The 15,373-nt window shown below is 49.4% G+C and overlaps 1 protein-coding gene across 1 annotated transcript in view; it reads right to left on the reverse strand.

Moving 5' to 3' along the window:
• Nucleotides 1-209: 209 nt before the first annotated feature.
• The window catches only part of LOC126199520 (uncharacterized), a 33,509-nt gene continuing 18,345 nt past the window's right edge, over nt 210-15,373 (reverse strand). Inside the window, exon 2 of the mRNA XM_049936441.1 lies at nt 210-653. Within this exon, the coding sequence (XP_049792398.1) occupies nt 210-653 (444 nt within the window). The remainder of the gene's footprint in view (nt 654-15,373) is intronic.

Consider the following 15,373-nt stretch of genomic DNA (forward strand, 5'->3'; position numbering starts at 1 on the left):
GTATTCAGTCAGGAAAGTTTTCCCAAGTTCAGTGTGTTCACGCCTTAATAGATCACACTCTCATTGTATCCGTAAAGAACACACTCGTAAAATTAATTTTGCGAGAAAATGTATTATGGGTTTGCATAATAGCACGGTGAAAAAGTCTCATGGAACAATAAAATCGCTAAGGTTTCGTTGCTGCTCCCATCCCAGGGGGTCGCGGTTCTTCAGTGAGTTCGTGCCTGGCACACAGAGGATACAGATTTACTGCAGCCCACTCTTCCTTCTCGGGTTGCATTTCCTTCACTGTGCCCCTCCCTCCCACTGCCCTCTCCTTTCCCGCTGCCCTCTCCTTTCCCGCTGCCCTCTCCTTTCCCGCTGCCCTCTCCTTTCCCACTGCCCTCTCCTTTCCCACTGCCCTCTCCTTTCCCACTGCCCTCTCCTTTCCCACTGCCCTCTCCTTTCCCACTGCCCTCTCCTTTCCCACTGCCCTCTCCTTTCCCACTGCCCTCTCCTTTCCCACTGCCCTCTCCTTTCCCACTGCCCTCTCCTTTCCCACTGCCCTCTCCTTTCCCACTGCCCTCTCCTTTCCCACTGCCCTCTCCTTTCCCACTGCCCTCTCCTTTCCCACTGCCCTCTCCTTTCCCACTGCCCTCTCCTTTCCCACTGCCCTCTCCTTTCCCACTGCCCTCTCCTTTCCCACTTGTGCTCTCTCTCTCTCTCTCTCTCTCTCTCGTTGTTGTTGTTGTTGTTTATATCGACCTGCTTATCCATGTGGTTCTCTGTATTCCTTGCAGTTCCGTTCCTCTTGTCTGTTCTTTCATCCTTTGTGGAGTTTTTGATTTCCTCTTGGGGTTTGACATAGACTTATTTTTCGTCTTTAGTGTGAGCTATTTGGGCGTCTACGGCGTGGGTTCCTCCCCCCCCCCCCTCCCTTACTTCTCCTCTTCTTTCCCCACTGTAGCCCATCTGCACCCCACTAGGTCACCAGTATGTGTACCCAATCTGTGTGGTGGGGCTGGTTCGTACCCATCTGGCTGAGCCCCCTGCCAACTCAGGGATCACACTACTAATACTTGATCTGTTCCCTCCCCATGTATGCCAAAGAGTGGTTGTCATGGGGAGAACCCCTGATAGGAGTGTGTGGTACCAAGGTAGATACTTGGCACGTGAAGCCTACAAAGCTCCAAAAATCTGGCTGTCCTCAAAAGGCCATCTCTTTGAGTGGTAACGGATCATTGAATGCTGCTTGATATGACCTTTTGATCCTCATTTCTTCCTCCCCCCGCCCCCCACTTCACCATGGGATGAAACACTTTCCCTGCTACCTGGTCTGTACGAGGACGAATGGGGGCACATTCACTGCCGCAAAGCTGTTGTTTTTTGGGGAAAATGTAGAGGTCAAGTTCGGTGAACTTGATTCTTTCAATAAGATGAAGTCCAGCTCGCTGTTGATCAAACCAGCTTCTGCTTCATGCATTTTTGGGCATCTGTTTTCCCTCTTTGTGCTGACTGTGGCTACACTGTCCATGAAGGAAGACCCTGTATTTTAACAACTGTGTGTGTAAACTGTCATGACTGCCACTCTCCACACTCATCAAATAGCCCAGCTTACAACAAAGAAAAGGAGATCCGAGAGTGGAAGTACGTAGTTCGTCTGTCTCACACAGAGCCTAGCCAAAATGTGAAATTCCACCCAGTGTCGATTTCTTCTACTTTTGCGTCTGTTACATCTATTCCCCTCCCCCCCCCCCCCCCGCCACCTACCTCTTCCTTACACAGGCCCTGTCTGCCTCACATCTCCCCATCCCCTGTAGTTCCCAAAATCTCCCCTACAGGTGCCACTCCCCGTCCCTGGCTGAAGAAGTGCCTCCCCTTCCTCGGCGCCCGCTGGTGATAGGGCTTCAACTATGTGACCTCTCCCCTGGGCATCTCTGAGGCCTGGGGCCTGCTTCCTAAACTTAGGCACAGGACGCACAGTCCCTGTGCCCCAAGGTCGCCCACTCTTTCAATTCCGGATCTCGTGAAAGCCGCCTCTTCCTCTTTGCCCTGCCCTCTCATACTTAAGAAGAAGAAGAAGAAGAAGAAGAAGAAGAAGAAGAAGAAGAAGAAGAAGAAGAAGTCACCCATCGTGGCCCCAAATGTGCCATCCCTCCCTTCGAAAGCGGAGTCTGACTTCTTACTTTTGGGTGTCACCCTATCCTCCTTGGTGACGATCACTGACCCAGTGATATGACCTTCTCTTGGCTTCTTTCTATCGAACCTGGACTCTCGACACACAATAATCCAGTGCTTTGCAATGGATATTATAGTCACCTACCGGAAATATAACAACTTATTTCCTCTTACTCTGTGTTCTCTCCTGCTCTTAAAGAAATGCTGTTCTGTGATGACCTCTCTATTTCATGGTTATCGGGCCTTCTGTCGGAATCACTCCAGCCCCAGGATGGCGTCTGGAAGGGGAGTGCAAAAGCAGTCTACCTTTTTAAGCAGTGTAAAAACGAATGCTGGCATCGCAGTGTCTTCACCCTGGGGATGTATGGAGCTTCATCGAAGGTTTGGTCCAACGTGGAAGCAATAGCAGTAAGAATGTGGATGACCCCAGCAGTCACCATTTGCAATGTCCTCCTCCCCTCCAAGTGGGCCACTTCTTTATGTTGATCTGCCTACCTCAACACAGCACTTCCCACTCCTGTACGTGCTTCTCGGAGACTTAAATGCGTACCACCCTCTGTGGGGGGGGGGGGGGGGGGGAGTGCCACTTTGATGGGTAGGGGTCTTCCAATGGACCATCTTATTACAGACTTTGATTTGTCTCTCATCAATGATAGCTCCCCTACCCATTTCAGTGAAGCACATTGCACCTTTTCTGCTGCTGATCATATGGTCTCCTCTCCCATCCTCATAGCTTCCATTTATTGGTCACCCCATCTTCGTGACAGTTACCACTTTGGTTCAAATGGCTCTGAGCACTATGGGACTTAACTTCTGAGGTCATAAGTCCCCTAGAACTTAGGTTTAAGCAGTTGTAACTAACCTAAGGACATCACACACATCCATGCCCGAGGCAGGATTCGAACCTGCGCCTGTAGCGGTCGGGCGGTTCCAGGCTGTAGCGCCCAGAACCGCTCGGCCACATCGGCCGGCTAGTTACCACTTTCTGGTGATTTTGTTTCCCTGCCGCCGCGAGGCAGACAGGCAGCACGATGGGCATTCCACAGAACCAGTTGGCCTTTTATATACGTCTGCTGTGCACTTCTACACCTCCCTCTGATTGCATTGATGCTGTCATGCAAGACGTCTCTGCCACTACTCTCCATGCCGCTGCCACTGCTATCCTCCTATCCAGAGGTCACACTCGTCGTCGACCGGTACTGTGGTGGACCAAAGACGTAGCAGCCGCTATCTATGGTTGCCGACTGCCGATTTAAACATTATTCACAGACCAAACTTACCACATTTAAGCGTCTCCATGCTAAGGCTCTCTACCTTCTTAAGCAGGGTAGAAAGCAATGCTGGGAGCGCTATATTTCCAATCTGGGAATATTTGCCTCTTCATCGCAGGTTCGGCCCAAGCTCAGACATCTGGGCGACCAGCGACAGTCAACTGTTCATGATCTTACTGTACATGGTGCTCTGTGTACAGATCCATCAGTCTGCACGGAACACCCTGCAACGCACTTTGCGCCAGTATCTGTAGTGTTGGCAGAAGAGCCAACACCGTGTTGCTAGAGGAGGCCGAAATGCACGCGTTTAATTACACGCAGACTGGCGTGAGGTCTGGAACAAGGTAAAGTAATTATCCTATAAAGAAAAGAACGTAGTTCTTGGAATACTTAACTTTAACCCATATTTGGAGTACATCGCTCTTGACTGTAAATGCTTCAATATAATTATCAATTGAATACGGCGCCTTGCTAGGTCGTAGCAAATGACGTAGCTGAAGGCTATGCTAACTATCGTCTCGGCAAATGAGAGCGTAATTTGTCAGTGAACCACTGCTATGAACGTCGGCTGTACAACTGGGGCGGACATTTGCCGCGCCGGACATTTGCCGCGCCGGACATTTGCCGCGCCGGACATTTGCCGCGCCGGACATTTGCCGCGCCGGACATTTGCCGCGCCGGACATTTGCCGCGCCGGACATTTGCCGCGCCGGACATTTGCCGCGCCGGACATTTGCCGCGCCGGACATTTGCCGCGCCGGACATTTGCCGCGCCGGACATTTGCCGCGCCGGACATTTGCCGCGCCGGACATTTGCCGCGCCGGACATTTGCCGCGCCGGACATTTGCCGCGCCGGACATTTGCCGCGCCGGACATTTGCCGCGCCGGACATTTGCCGCGCCGGACATTTGCCGCGCCGGACATTTGCCGCGCCGGACATTTGCCGCGCCGGACATTTGCCGCGCCGGACATTTGCCGCGCCGGACATTTGCCGCGCCGGACATTTGCCGCGCCGGACATTTGCCGCGCCGGACATTTGCCGCGCCGGACATTTGCCGCGCCGGACATTTGCCGCGCCGGACATTTGCCGCGCCGGACATTTGCCGCGCCGGACATTTGCCGCGCCGGACATTTGCCGCGCCGGACATTTGCCGCGCCGGACATTTGCCGCGCCGGACATTTGCCGCGCCGGACATTTGCCGCGCCGGACATTTGCCGCGCCGGACATTTGCCGCGCCGGACATTTGCCGCGCCGGACATTTGCCGCGCCGGACATTTGCCGCGCCGGACATTTGCCGCGCCGGACATTTGCCGCGCCGGACATTTGCCGCGCCGGACATTTGCCGCGCCGGACATTTGCCGCGCCGGACATTTGCCGCGCCGGACATTTGCCGCGCCGGACATTTGCCGCGCCGGACATTTGCCGCGCCGGACATTTGCCGCGCCGGACATTTGCCGCGCCGGACATTTGCCGCGCCGGACATTTGCCGCGCCGGACATTTGCCGCGCCGGACATTTGCCGCGCCGGACATTTGCCGCGCCGGACATTTGCCGCGCCGGACATTTGCCGCGCCGGACATTTGCCGCGCCGGACATTTGCCGCGCCGGACATTTGCCGCGCCGGACATTTGCCGCGCCGGACATTTGCCGCGCCGGACATTTGCCGCGCCGGACATTTGCCGCGCCGGACATTTGCCGCGCCGGACATTTGCCGCGCCGGACATTTGCCGCGCCGGACATTTGCCGCGCCGGACATTTGCCGCGCCGGACATTTGCCGCGCCGGACATTTGCCGCGCCGGACATTTGCCGCGCCGGACATTTGCCGCGCCGGACATTTGCCGCGCCGGACATTTGCCGCGCCGGACATTTGCCGCGCCGGACATTTGCCGCGCCGGACATTTGCCGCGCCGGACATTTGCCCCGCCGGACATTTGCCCCGCCGGACATTTGCCCCGCCGGACATTTGCCGCGCCGGACATTTGCCGCGCCGGACATTTGCCCCGCCGGACATTTGCCCCGCCGGACATTTGCCCCGCCGGACATTTGCCCCGCCGGACATTTGCCCCGCCGGACATTTGCCCCGCCGGACATTTGCCCCGCCGGACATTTGCCGCGCCGGACATTTGCCGCGCCGGACATTTGCCGCGCCGGACATTTGCCGCGCCGGACATTTGCCCCGCCGGACATTTGCCCCGCCGGACATTTGCCCCGCCGGACATTTGCCCCGCCGGACATTTGCCCCGCCGGACATTTGCCCCGCCGGACATTTGCCCCGCCGGACATTTGCCCCGCCGGACATTTGCCCCGCCGGACATTTGCCCCGCCGGACATTTGCCCCGCCGGACATTTGCCCCGCCGGACATTTGCCCCGCCGGACATTTGCCCCGCCGGACATTTGCCCCGCCGGACATTTGCCCCGCCGGACATTTGCCCCGCCGGACATTTGCCCCGCCGGACATTTGCCCCGCCGGACATTTGCCCCGCCGGACATTTGCCCCGCCGGACATTTGCCCCGCCGGACATTTGCCCCGCCGGACATTTGCCCCGCCGGACATTTGCCCCGCCGGACATTTGCCCCGCCGGACATTTGCCCCGCCGGACATTTGCCCCGCCGGACATTTGCCCCGCCGGACATTTGCCCCGCCGGACATTTGCCCCGCCGGACATTTGCCCCGCCGGACATTTGCCCCGCCGGACATTTGCCCCGCCGGACATTTGCCCCGCCGGACATTTGCCCCGCCGGACATTTGCCCCGCCGGACATTTGCCCCGCCGGACATTTGCCCCGCCGGACATTTGCCCCGCCGGACATTTGCCCCGCCGGACATTTGCCCCGCCGGACATTTGCCCCGCCGGACATTTGCCCCGCCGGACATTTGCCCCGCCGGACATTTGCCCCGCCGGACATTTGCCCCGCCGGACATTTGCCCCGCCGGACATTTGCCCCGCCGGACATTTGCCCCGCCGGACATTTGCCCCGCCGGACATTTGCCCCGCCGGACATTTGCCCCGCCGGACATTTGCCCCGCCGGACATTTGCCCCGCCGGACATTTGCCCCGCCGGACATTTGCCCCGCCGGACATTTGCCCCGCCGGACATTTGCCCCGCCGGACATTTGCCCCGCCGGACATTTGCCCCGCCGGACATTTGCCCCGCCGGACATTTGCCCCGCCGGACATTTGCCCCGCCGGACATTTGCCCCGCCGGACATTTGCCCCGCCGGACATTTGCCCCGAAGGGTTCGGTCCCTTGTCTACCCTCACCCGCCCGCCCAGTTTGCTTTCGAAGTTCCTAACGTTACCATCAGTATGGAAGTTATTAAACGATCAAGGGCAGGCCTCCTGCTCATTAGAAAGGTTACGCGTATCTTAAACAGAGGGAATATAAAGAAGGTGTTGTTACATGGATGTGCTTACGCCGAAAAGCGGATCATTGCAAGGGAAAGCTGCTTTCGAGGAACGGAGAGTGTTGAGCGTATTAGAACATCTCTGTGGACCACCTGACGATGCAGCAAGTGGAAACAGCGAAGAGAAGGTCTCGAGAAGAAACTTCAGTTATCGGAGATATACGCGGATGAAATGTGAAATCTGTGACGAAGTCATAAACTTTATAATGTAGTGATGCCTAATTCAGAATCTATGAAGAGAACCATGCGTCTTCGATGGAGTCAAGAGTGGGGGAACCAACAAGAGCCTATAAACTCATATGAAATTGATCTTCATGAAGATCTATTAAAAATGGGAGATGGCAGTAGTTTTCTTCTGGAAGACGATAGATTAGAGGTGAGAATAATGATTTTTAGGGGAAGCAAAGGAGAGGAAAGTTTAAAATTATGTTCCCATTTTTTTATGGATGGAACATTTAAGAGATGCAGCAAGCAGTTTGCACAGATCTACACCATACACGTAGACTTACGAGGCCTGATTAAAGAAACAATCATTCTTCCTACTGTATTTGCACTCCCTAATAAGAAGAAAGACACATATGTTCGTCTATTTCGTCTGATAAAACAGGTAGTCTCTGAGTGGTGTCCTAAACAAGTAGAGATGGACTTTGAGGCAGCTGCGATATCGGCCATTCGTCAAGTTTTTCCCACAACTGAAATAAATGGATTCTATTTCCATATGAAGAAGAGTTTATGGAGAAGAACTCGAGTTCTCGGTCTAACTGAGGAGTACCGCTAGAACGAGGATTTAAGACTTCACGTCAGCATGTGTGCACCGCTGGCAGTTGTAAAACCGGACGACGTAAGCAATGGATGGATTGATATTCATGCAGAAGCTCCTGATAATGGAAGGTTCTCTCAATTTTTTGACTATTTTGTGGATAACTGGCTAGAGAATGAGGATATCGCAATAGAAATGTGGGACTGTGTAATGTTGTTACTTTAATTTGCTATGAAAGCGGTACTGCTAGCCAATAAAAGCGGGTTAAACGCTGTGAGCTGTCTGGGGAAGTTAATCTTGCATTACTAAGCAACTGTTTCACGACTGGGTACCTAGTCTAGGTTTACCAAATTCCCAACCAGACTTAACATTAATTATAATCTTTTAATAGTCATACAACAACCGGTAAAATATATATATATATATATATATATATATATATATATAAAGAGAATTTAAATAAAAAGAAAGAAATCAGTTTATATTTGGAAATTTATTTTTAAGATTGATCATTGAAATTTCAGCATATTAAACTTTATTCCTAACTAAACTGGTGCCTTATTTAGGATTGTGAAAATGTGAGATTGCAATCTTACGGAACACATCAAATATGGAGCCAAGATTGGGAGACTGCATACAACACTGCATTCATCAAACAACATACAAAGAATGTTGAAACGTATGCAAGAGAAAGTTAACCACTACCAACAGATTCAAATTTTCACCCAAAGAAATTACGTTCGTAGCACAATCCTGTCCGTCATGTAATTACCACACACTGGTATACTACATTCATACTAACTCTCTGTGATGATTACACCACATGCTTCACGTGGTCAACTTGGTTTACACAAAGCGTATAACTCCACAATAATTTTGATAATTAAAATAAATTAGATCGAAAAGCAATTTACAAAAGAAAAACTTCGAACTGGTTATTAACGTCTTACTGTTAACCTGACGGGTCAAGCAGTTATATAAGCACGTGGTACTGGTCTCGCAAAGTACACCCCACGTGGGTTGAACATGACGAAAAGTTGCTATATTGAAAAATATTGTCGAGACGAGACGTTATAATCACACAAGCATTCACATTTAAGATTGATCTTAGAGTTACTGATCAACACGTGGTTCCACCTTACTCACAAAGTAGTGACAAAGCAACTACCGGAAAATAATCTGAACTTCACACGAGAATTACACTGCGCTGCAATTTAAGATAACCTTAGATATTTTAGAGCTAAACCCGAAATAAAGGTGTTTAAATTTTCAGTTAGGCTGAACTTAACAAATCCATTGTCCTACGGACTTAGCAGACACGCGCTTAGCCGGAGATCTTACCACTTCAGACGCTCGCCACGGACCAACTGACCTGCGCTACTACCGAGCGTGCTTCCTGAGGGTGGCTCACAGATACAAACGGAAGTGGCCAGAGGGGCAGCTTCCTATCCCAACATGACAACGGACGGACAGGACCATACTAAGGATAGAAACCTCTTTGCTTTTACAAAGCGTAGCTACCTGTTCCGACGTTGGTCCTACTGTTCTCTAGCAGACAGCCTTGTCTGCTACCCTCAAGCATGCAACTAGAAATACATTTGCTCATTCATCCTCTCACACAGAAGGGAAGGGGGATGACAGTATCTTATCATATACAGTATATAAAAGAAAGCGGATGTAGGTTCCGTATGAGACTGTGTGACATGAATTACGTATAAACTGTGTTTTAAAGTGTAGTAGTGTGACAGATCGTTCTTGTTTATGTGTAAAAGTAACACGTTCCACTACTCAGTCTCCTCCCAGACAGTCAGAAACGCCACAGTAAATTTAGAAGAGGAATTTATGCCGTAAATGACAACAGATTTAAGAAATTAAACATGAAAGGAATCCAACAGAGACCTTTCAACTGTTACGGAAAAGGCACCGAACGACGAATGCTGTTGAAGGGTGGCATAACAAAATAAATAGTATTATTGGAAACCCTCACCCTAAAATCAACTATTTGGTGGAGTGCTTGAAAAAAGAAGCAGAGCCCACAAACTGCATGTACATGAAATTGGTAATGAATCTTGAAGGTAAGAAGAGGAAGAAGAAGTACTTGAAGCTGGACGACAGGATAGAGAGAATTATAAAGAATTATGAAGAGACTGGCAACATTAGGCCTTGCTTGAAATCCATTGCCCATATTCAGAAACTGGACTAAAAGACGTTAAAAATAATGTATAAAAAACTATGAAGACCACAGAGTCTTCGCAGGTTACTGACTTAAAATTATTAAAACATTGAAGCAGCATTATCGGAGCTAATATTAAGTTGTAATTGTAACCAGAGTGTACATTAGTTCAGCGTGTTTAAGCTGATTTTACACACGCCAGAATGGTAGATAATCATTTATCATTTTCACGGTCCAAAGCCTGTGCAAAGTGTGGTGCGAATCGGACTGTAATGTAAAAATTAAAGTGTTTCAAGCCTCACAAAAGTATGCCTATTGTTGTCACGTTAAGATAACTTTTTTCTGCCTTCCAATATTATGGCCATACTATTAAATAATTGTGAGTTCTAAAATAATTTTCTGAAGCTTCATAATCGCAACTATCACCCAAAAAAAATCATGGTTTGTTAAACTGATAGTATACGTTTTCGTAAAAGAAAATGGGAACTGAACCTTTGAATGGCACCTAAAATTGACATCCCAAAACTGATCTGATGCTAAGGTAGACACGTTTTGCACCTCAAATATTTTTTATTTACGTTTATCTGCAAACATTTATAGTAGATGTAAATCTACTTAAGTACATTTAGATAGAGTCCTCTAAAAATTAAAATTTCTTACTAAATTGTTGATTATCTTTAAACAGGTCAGTAAAAGGAAGGAGCTTACTACTGAAAATTAATTGTTACTAAAGAACATCAGAAACAAATGTATTAGACCTACTTTTCTTATACATTAGAGACTTTTAGAAAAGATAGTTGATCATTTCCTCCGTCACTGACAGTGTAATTTCAGTTGCTTTGCAACACCAGGGATATCTACTTCTAAATTATGTTTGCAGCTGTTCTCATTTCGAATTCTGGAATATTTACTTCGTCTTCTTTGGTGGAGGAATTTCGGAAAATGCATTTACTAACTCCACTTCAGTGGCACTGTCATCAGTAACATTACCGTCGCTGTCGCGCAGTAGAGGTACTTACTGAGCCTTTCCGCTGGTTTACTTAACATGGGACCAGTATCTCTTTGGATTTTCCGCCACATTTCTAGAGCGAGTTTCGTTGTGGAAGCTATTAAATGCATGTCGCATTGAAATCCGCACCAAACTTCGAGCCTCAGTAAAACTTCACCAATCTTGGAGATTTTGCGTTCGTCTAAATTATACGTGCCTTTTGCGGTGCTCCTGCAACAGCTTTCTGTCGTGTTTTGTGTACCATGGGGGATCAGTTCCGTCTCTTATTAATTTATTTGGTATGAATATCTTGAGTGCTGTTGATACTATTTCTTTGAACTTAAGCCACATCTGGTCTCCATTTCCATAATTTGGAAGGATTGGAGACTATCTCTTAGAAGGACGTCTCCTGAATTTTTAGCTGCTTTTATAAATAGATATATTTCGCGTTTAGTTGTGGTGAATTTCTTTGTTACGGAAGTGAGCCTCTCTACGACTGCGTGTTCACTAATCCCTGTATCCGTCGTGATGCTCAGGATTATTTGTGGCTAAGAGGTCAAGTGTGTTTTCGTAACCATTTACAATTTGAATGGCCTCGTCAAATAATTCTTAAAAATAATTTTTAAAAAAGCATTTAGAACAATTACGGAAGTTGTTTTCTATTTACAATAGGGTATGAAAATGTATTTTTGTCAACATGCGGAAGGTAGATTGAAGTAAGTGCCAACTATAATTGTATGAGTAGGGTACCTATTTGTGATGAGACTCAAGTTTTCTTTTCTTTGAACTGTTCAGCAACTGTTTCATCTGAGACAGGGGGTCGGTAAAAGGGGCCAGTTATTAATTTATTCCGGTTGTCGAGAATAACCTCTGCCCATACTAAGTCACAGGAACTATCTGCTTCAAAGTCGATTGTGAGCTTACATTATTTTTCCTTAAGTTGTCCTCCTTGTTTCTGTTGTAGCACAAATAATTAAAATTGCGGCTTTTCCCTCCAGAATCTAAGATGCTTTCTCTGTGACCCTGTAAATACCAGAGCTAAACAACGTAGAACAACGACGTACGTTACAGCCGTAGCATTCTGTATTACTTCATTTCCTTATTTCTAACATTTTAAAATTGTAAGTCGACTGTAGATGACATGTCAGTCATAGATGTTCGTATCTCTATTTAGTGAACGTGTTTTCAGTTGTTTTGAACATTGTCCCGCTACACTTTATTAACTAATGTTTGTGTCCGCAACTCGTGGTCGTGCGGTAGCGTTCTCGCTTCCCACGCCCGGGTTCCCGGGTTCGATTCCCGGCGGGGTCAGGGATTTTCTCTGCCTCGTGAAGACTGGGTGTTGTGTGCTGTCCTTAGGTTAGTTAGGTTTAAGTAGTTCTAAGTTCTAGGGGACTGATGACCTTAGATGTTAAGTCCCATAGTACTCAGAGCCATTTTTGAACTAATGTTTGTAGAGAGTAAATTAATATGGAGTATGTCGTTCTTCTTTTCAAACATTCGCAAACCCATTTATTCTTTCCCTATTGTCTTTTGGGTATGCAGTTGTAGTATTTATAGTAGGCATAAATGCAGTGATAAAAAAAGAAATGATTAGCGTACATTTGCATTCTCGTTTCATCGTTCCTTTCTTGTTCCTCCTATGCCGATGGACTGTTTCTATCGCAATCAGTAAGCTTGAAAGGAAGTACCGTACAGACAGAGGAATCTATATTTATACTGACATAATCGTCGGTATTGCTTTCGTTTCCCAGAAGTTACAAATGTTTCGATTTCGGAAAAGAAGCTCTGTATTTGGCCAAGATGTCGAAGAAGGAGGTCGCTTACGTACTGGTTGTATCGAGTAAGATGTGGAGACGGCGGTTTGAAAGCGGACAGAGGTAGTGCGAGGAAGGGCGTCCCTTACCTGAGGGATCGCTACTCAAGCTACCTGGCGAAGGGGCAAGTGTGGCAAATGTCCGGTGTGGCAAATGTCCTAGACCACAGAATAGGACCGACCTGTTCCAGGGTCGTCAGATCTCTGTCCCCCCACCCCACGATATTCCGGCGTCTTGCACTTTCAGTCTCTGAAGAGTTCCACCGTGCTACCACCTTCTACTCCGATGGTTCTAAAATGATGAATAAGGTGGGATACTGGGATACACTTCTACGTCTCCAACTGGCACGAAACACCATTTACTGCGGGGATCATGTAGTGTTTTCACAGTGGAGCTGCTAGCCATTGACAGAGCCCTCCATTTTGTTTCTCAGGCCTCCATCCGCAGTGTTTCAGTATGTACAGACTCAACGAGCAGCTTGCAGGCAATAGACCAATGCTACTTGATGTGTCGGCAGCGGGGCCAACACCTTGTAGATCGAAGTGGCTGAAAGTGCACGCTAAACTAACGCAGACGGGCGTGAAGTACTGGAACATGAGACTTATTAATGAATAAGAAGAACAGTACGTAGCTGGAATAATATACTTAACTTTATTCTCTTGTTGGAATACATCTCTTGAATAGTAGTAAGCTATAAGCACTGATACAAATGGCGCCTTGCTAGGTAGTAGCTATGGAATAAGCTGAAGGCTATTCTATCAGTCTCTCGGCAAATGAGAGGAAGACTTGGTAGGTCTGGTCGCAAGCTATGTCGTCCGTACAACTGGGGCGAGGTCATGTCCGTGTCTTGTGACCTGCCATGTGGTGGCGCTAGGATTGCGATTACACAGTGGCGACACGCGGGTCCGACATGTACTACAGGACCGCGGCCGATTTAAGTTACCACCTTGCAAGTGTGGTGTCTAGCGGTGACACCACATTCCTCCCCCGCAAATCGGCGAACGGTCGTGAGATAAGGCTTCCGCCCGCCGTGGGGAGGACCCCATGTTGACGTATGCGATGAGGTGTGGAGCCTAACAACAGGCGAGGCCGTGCCACCCGCACCCGGCCATTCGGTCCGAGGGGAGCTAGGAAACGCCTGCAAACCTAGTCCAGGGTGCACGTCAACATGAGGTGTAGGCGCACGTAATGATACACGAGGGGCCGAAGAGTCGACCTCCATTGCGTCGGGGAAGCCGACGGGCGAAGACGACATCTGGTCCGGAGCGGGCAAGAGGTCCATGGCGGAGGACAGCTGGTCACGGGAAGCGAGCGGCGGCGCGCGACCCAGGGAGGCGCGTGGCGGCTGCAGCGAAGCGTCCACTGCGGGCGGCGCCGGCGGCGGCTGCGGCGGCGGCGCGACGCCATGGGGCAAAATGGAAGGCAGCGTCGGTAACACCTGGGGATGAGGCGAGCCAGTAGATGGGTCCCCAGGGCGCTGACCTGACGGCTCCGTCGCTGAAAGCAGACGGGGAGCGGCAGAACCCAGGCGACGACAGAGGCGCAGCTGATTGAGATGCCGACGCACCTCACCAGAGGCCCCCAAAACCAAATACATCGCGCGGCCGAGGCAGCGAAGAATGCGCCCTGCGAGCCAACGCTGTGAACCGCGATAGTTGCGATAATAGACAACGTCGCCAGGAGCAAAAACAGGAGTCTGCCGCTGCACAGGAACCTGATGTGGCGGATGCAGCAAAGACATCAGGGTGCGATGAGATCGACCATGGAGCAATTCAGCCGGCGAGCGACCATCGCGGGGCTGAGAGCGATACGATGACAAAGAGAGTAACAAAGCGTCCTCCCGAGAATGCGATTCTTTCAATTTCAACATCTGTGACTTGAAAGTCCGGACCAATCGTTCTGCGGCACCGTTGGACTGAGGCGAAAACGGCGCGGATGTCAGATGTTGAATACCATTGGCCTTGCAGAATGACTGAAATTCTGCGGACATGAGTTGTGGGCCATTGTCGGAAACAATAGTCTGCGGAAGACCCTCAATGCAAAAGATAGCAGACAAGGCTTGGATTGTGGCAGAAGACGTCGTGGAAGACATCCGGACAACAAAAGGAAAATTACTGAAAGCATCGACCACAACCAACCGTTTGTAAATATTGCTGAAACAATGCAGGGGCGGATGCACACCCGAATGGCAGTCTTTTGAAGCGATACAAGCCAAGATGCGTGTTTACCACCAAGACGCGCTGGGAGTCTTCGTCCACAGGTATCTGCAAGTACGCATCTGCTAGGTCCAATTTTGAAAAATATTTTCCCGGGCACAGTTTGTCAAAAAGATCTTCCGGGCGGGGCAAAGGAAAAGTGGCAGTCACAAGTTGTGGATTCACTGTTGCCTTGAAGTCCACACCAAGTCTCAGTTTTCCGGAAGGTTTTGGCAAAATTACTAAGGGTGAGGCCCAGAGAGAAGCCTGCACACGTTCAATTACACCTTGAGATTCTAAATCGTGCAATGTTCTTGCGACCTCATCACGCAATGCGTGGGGAACATTGCGCGCTCTGAAAAATTTCGGTTGCGCGTTGTCTTTCAATTCCAAATGTGCAGCATAGTTCTTAGCGCAACCAAGGCCCGGTGCAAAAATGTCTGCAAATTCTTCACAAAGACTAGAAACACTGGCGGAAGGCACAGTCTGATTCACTGATAGGACCTGATTTACTATAGACAATTAAACAATTGAAACAAATCTAAGCCAAACAAGTTCACTGCACTAGAAGAACGAAGAACGTAAAATGATACAAGTTTTGTTT

Source organism: Schistocerca nitens, chromosome 8 (genome assembly GCF_023898315.1).
Source record: "Schistocerca nitens isolate TAMUIC-IGC-003100 chromosome 8, iqSchNite1.1, whole genome shotgun sequence".
Lineage (NCBI taxonomy): Eukaryota > Metazoa > Arthropoda > Insecta > Orthoptera > Acrididae > Schistocerca > Schistocerca nitens.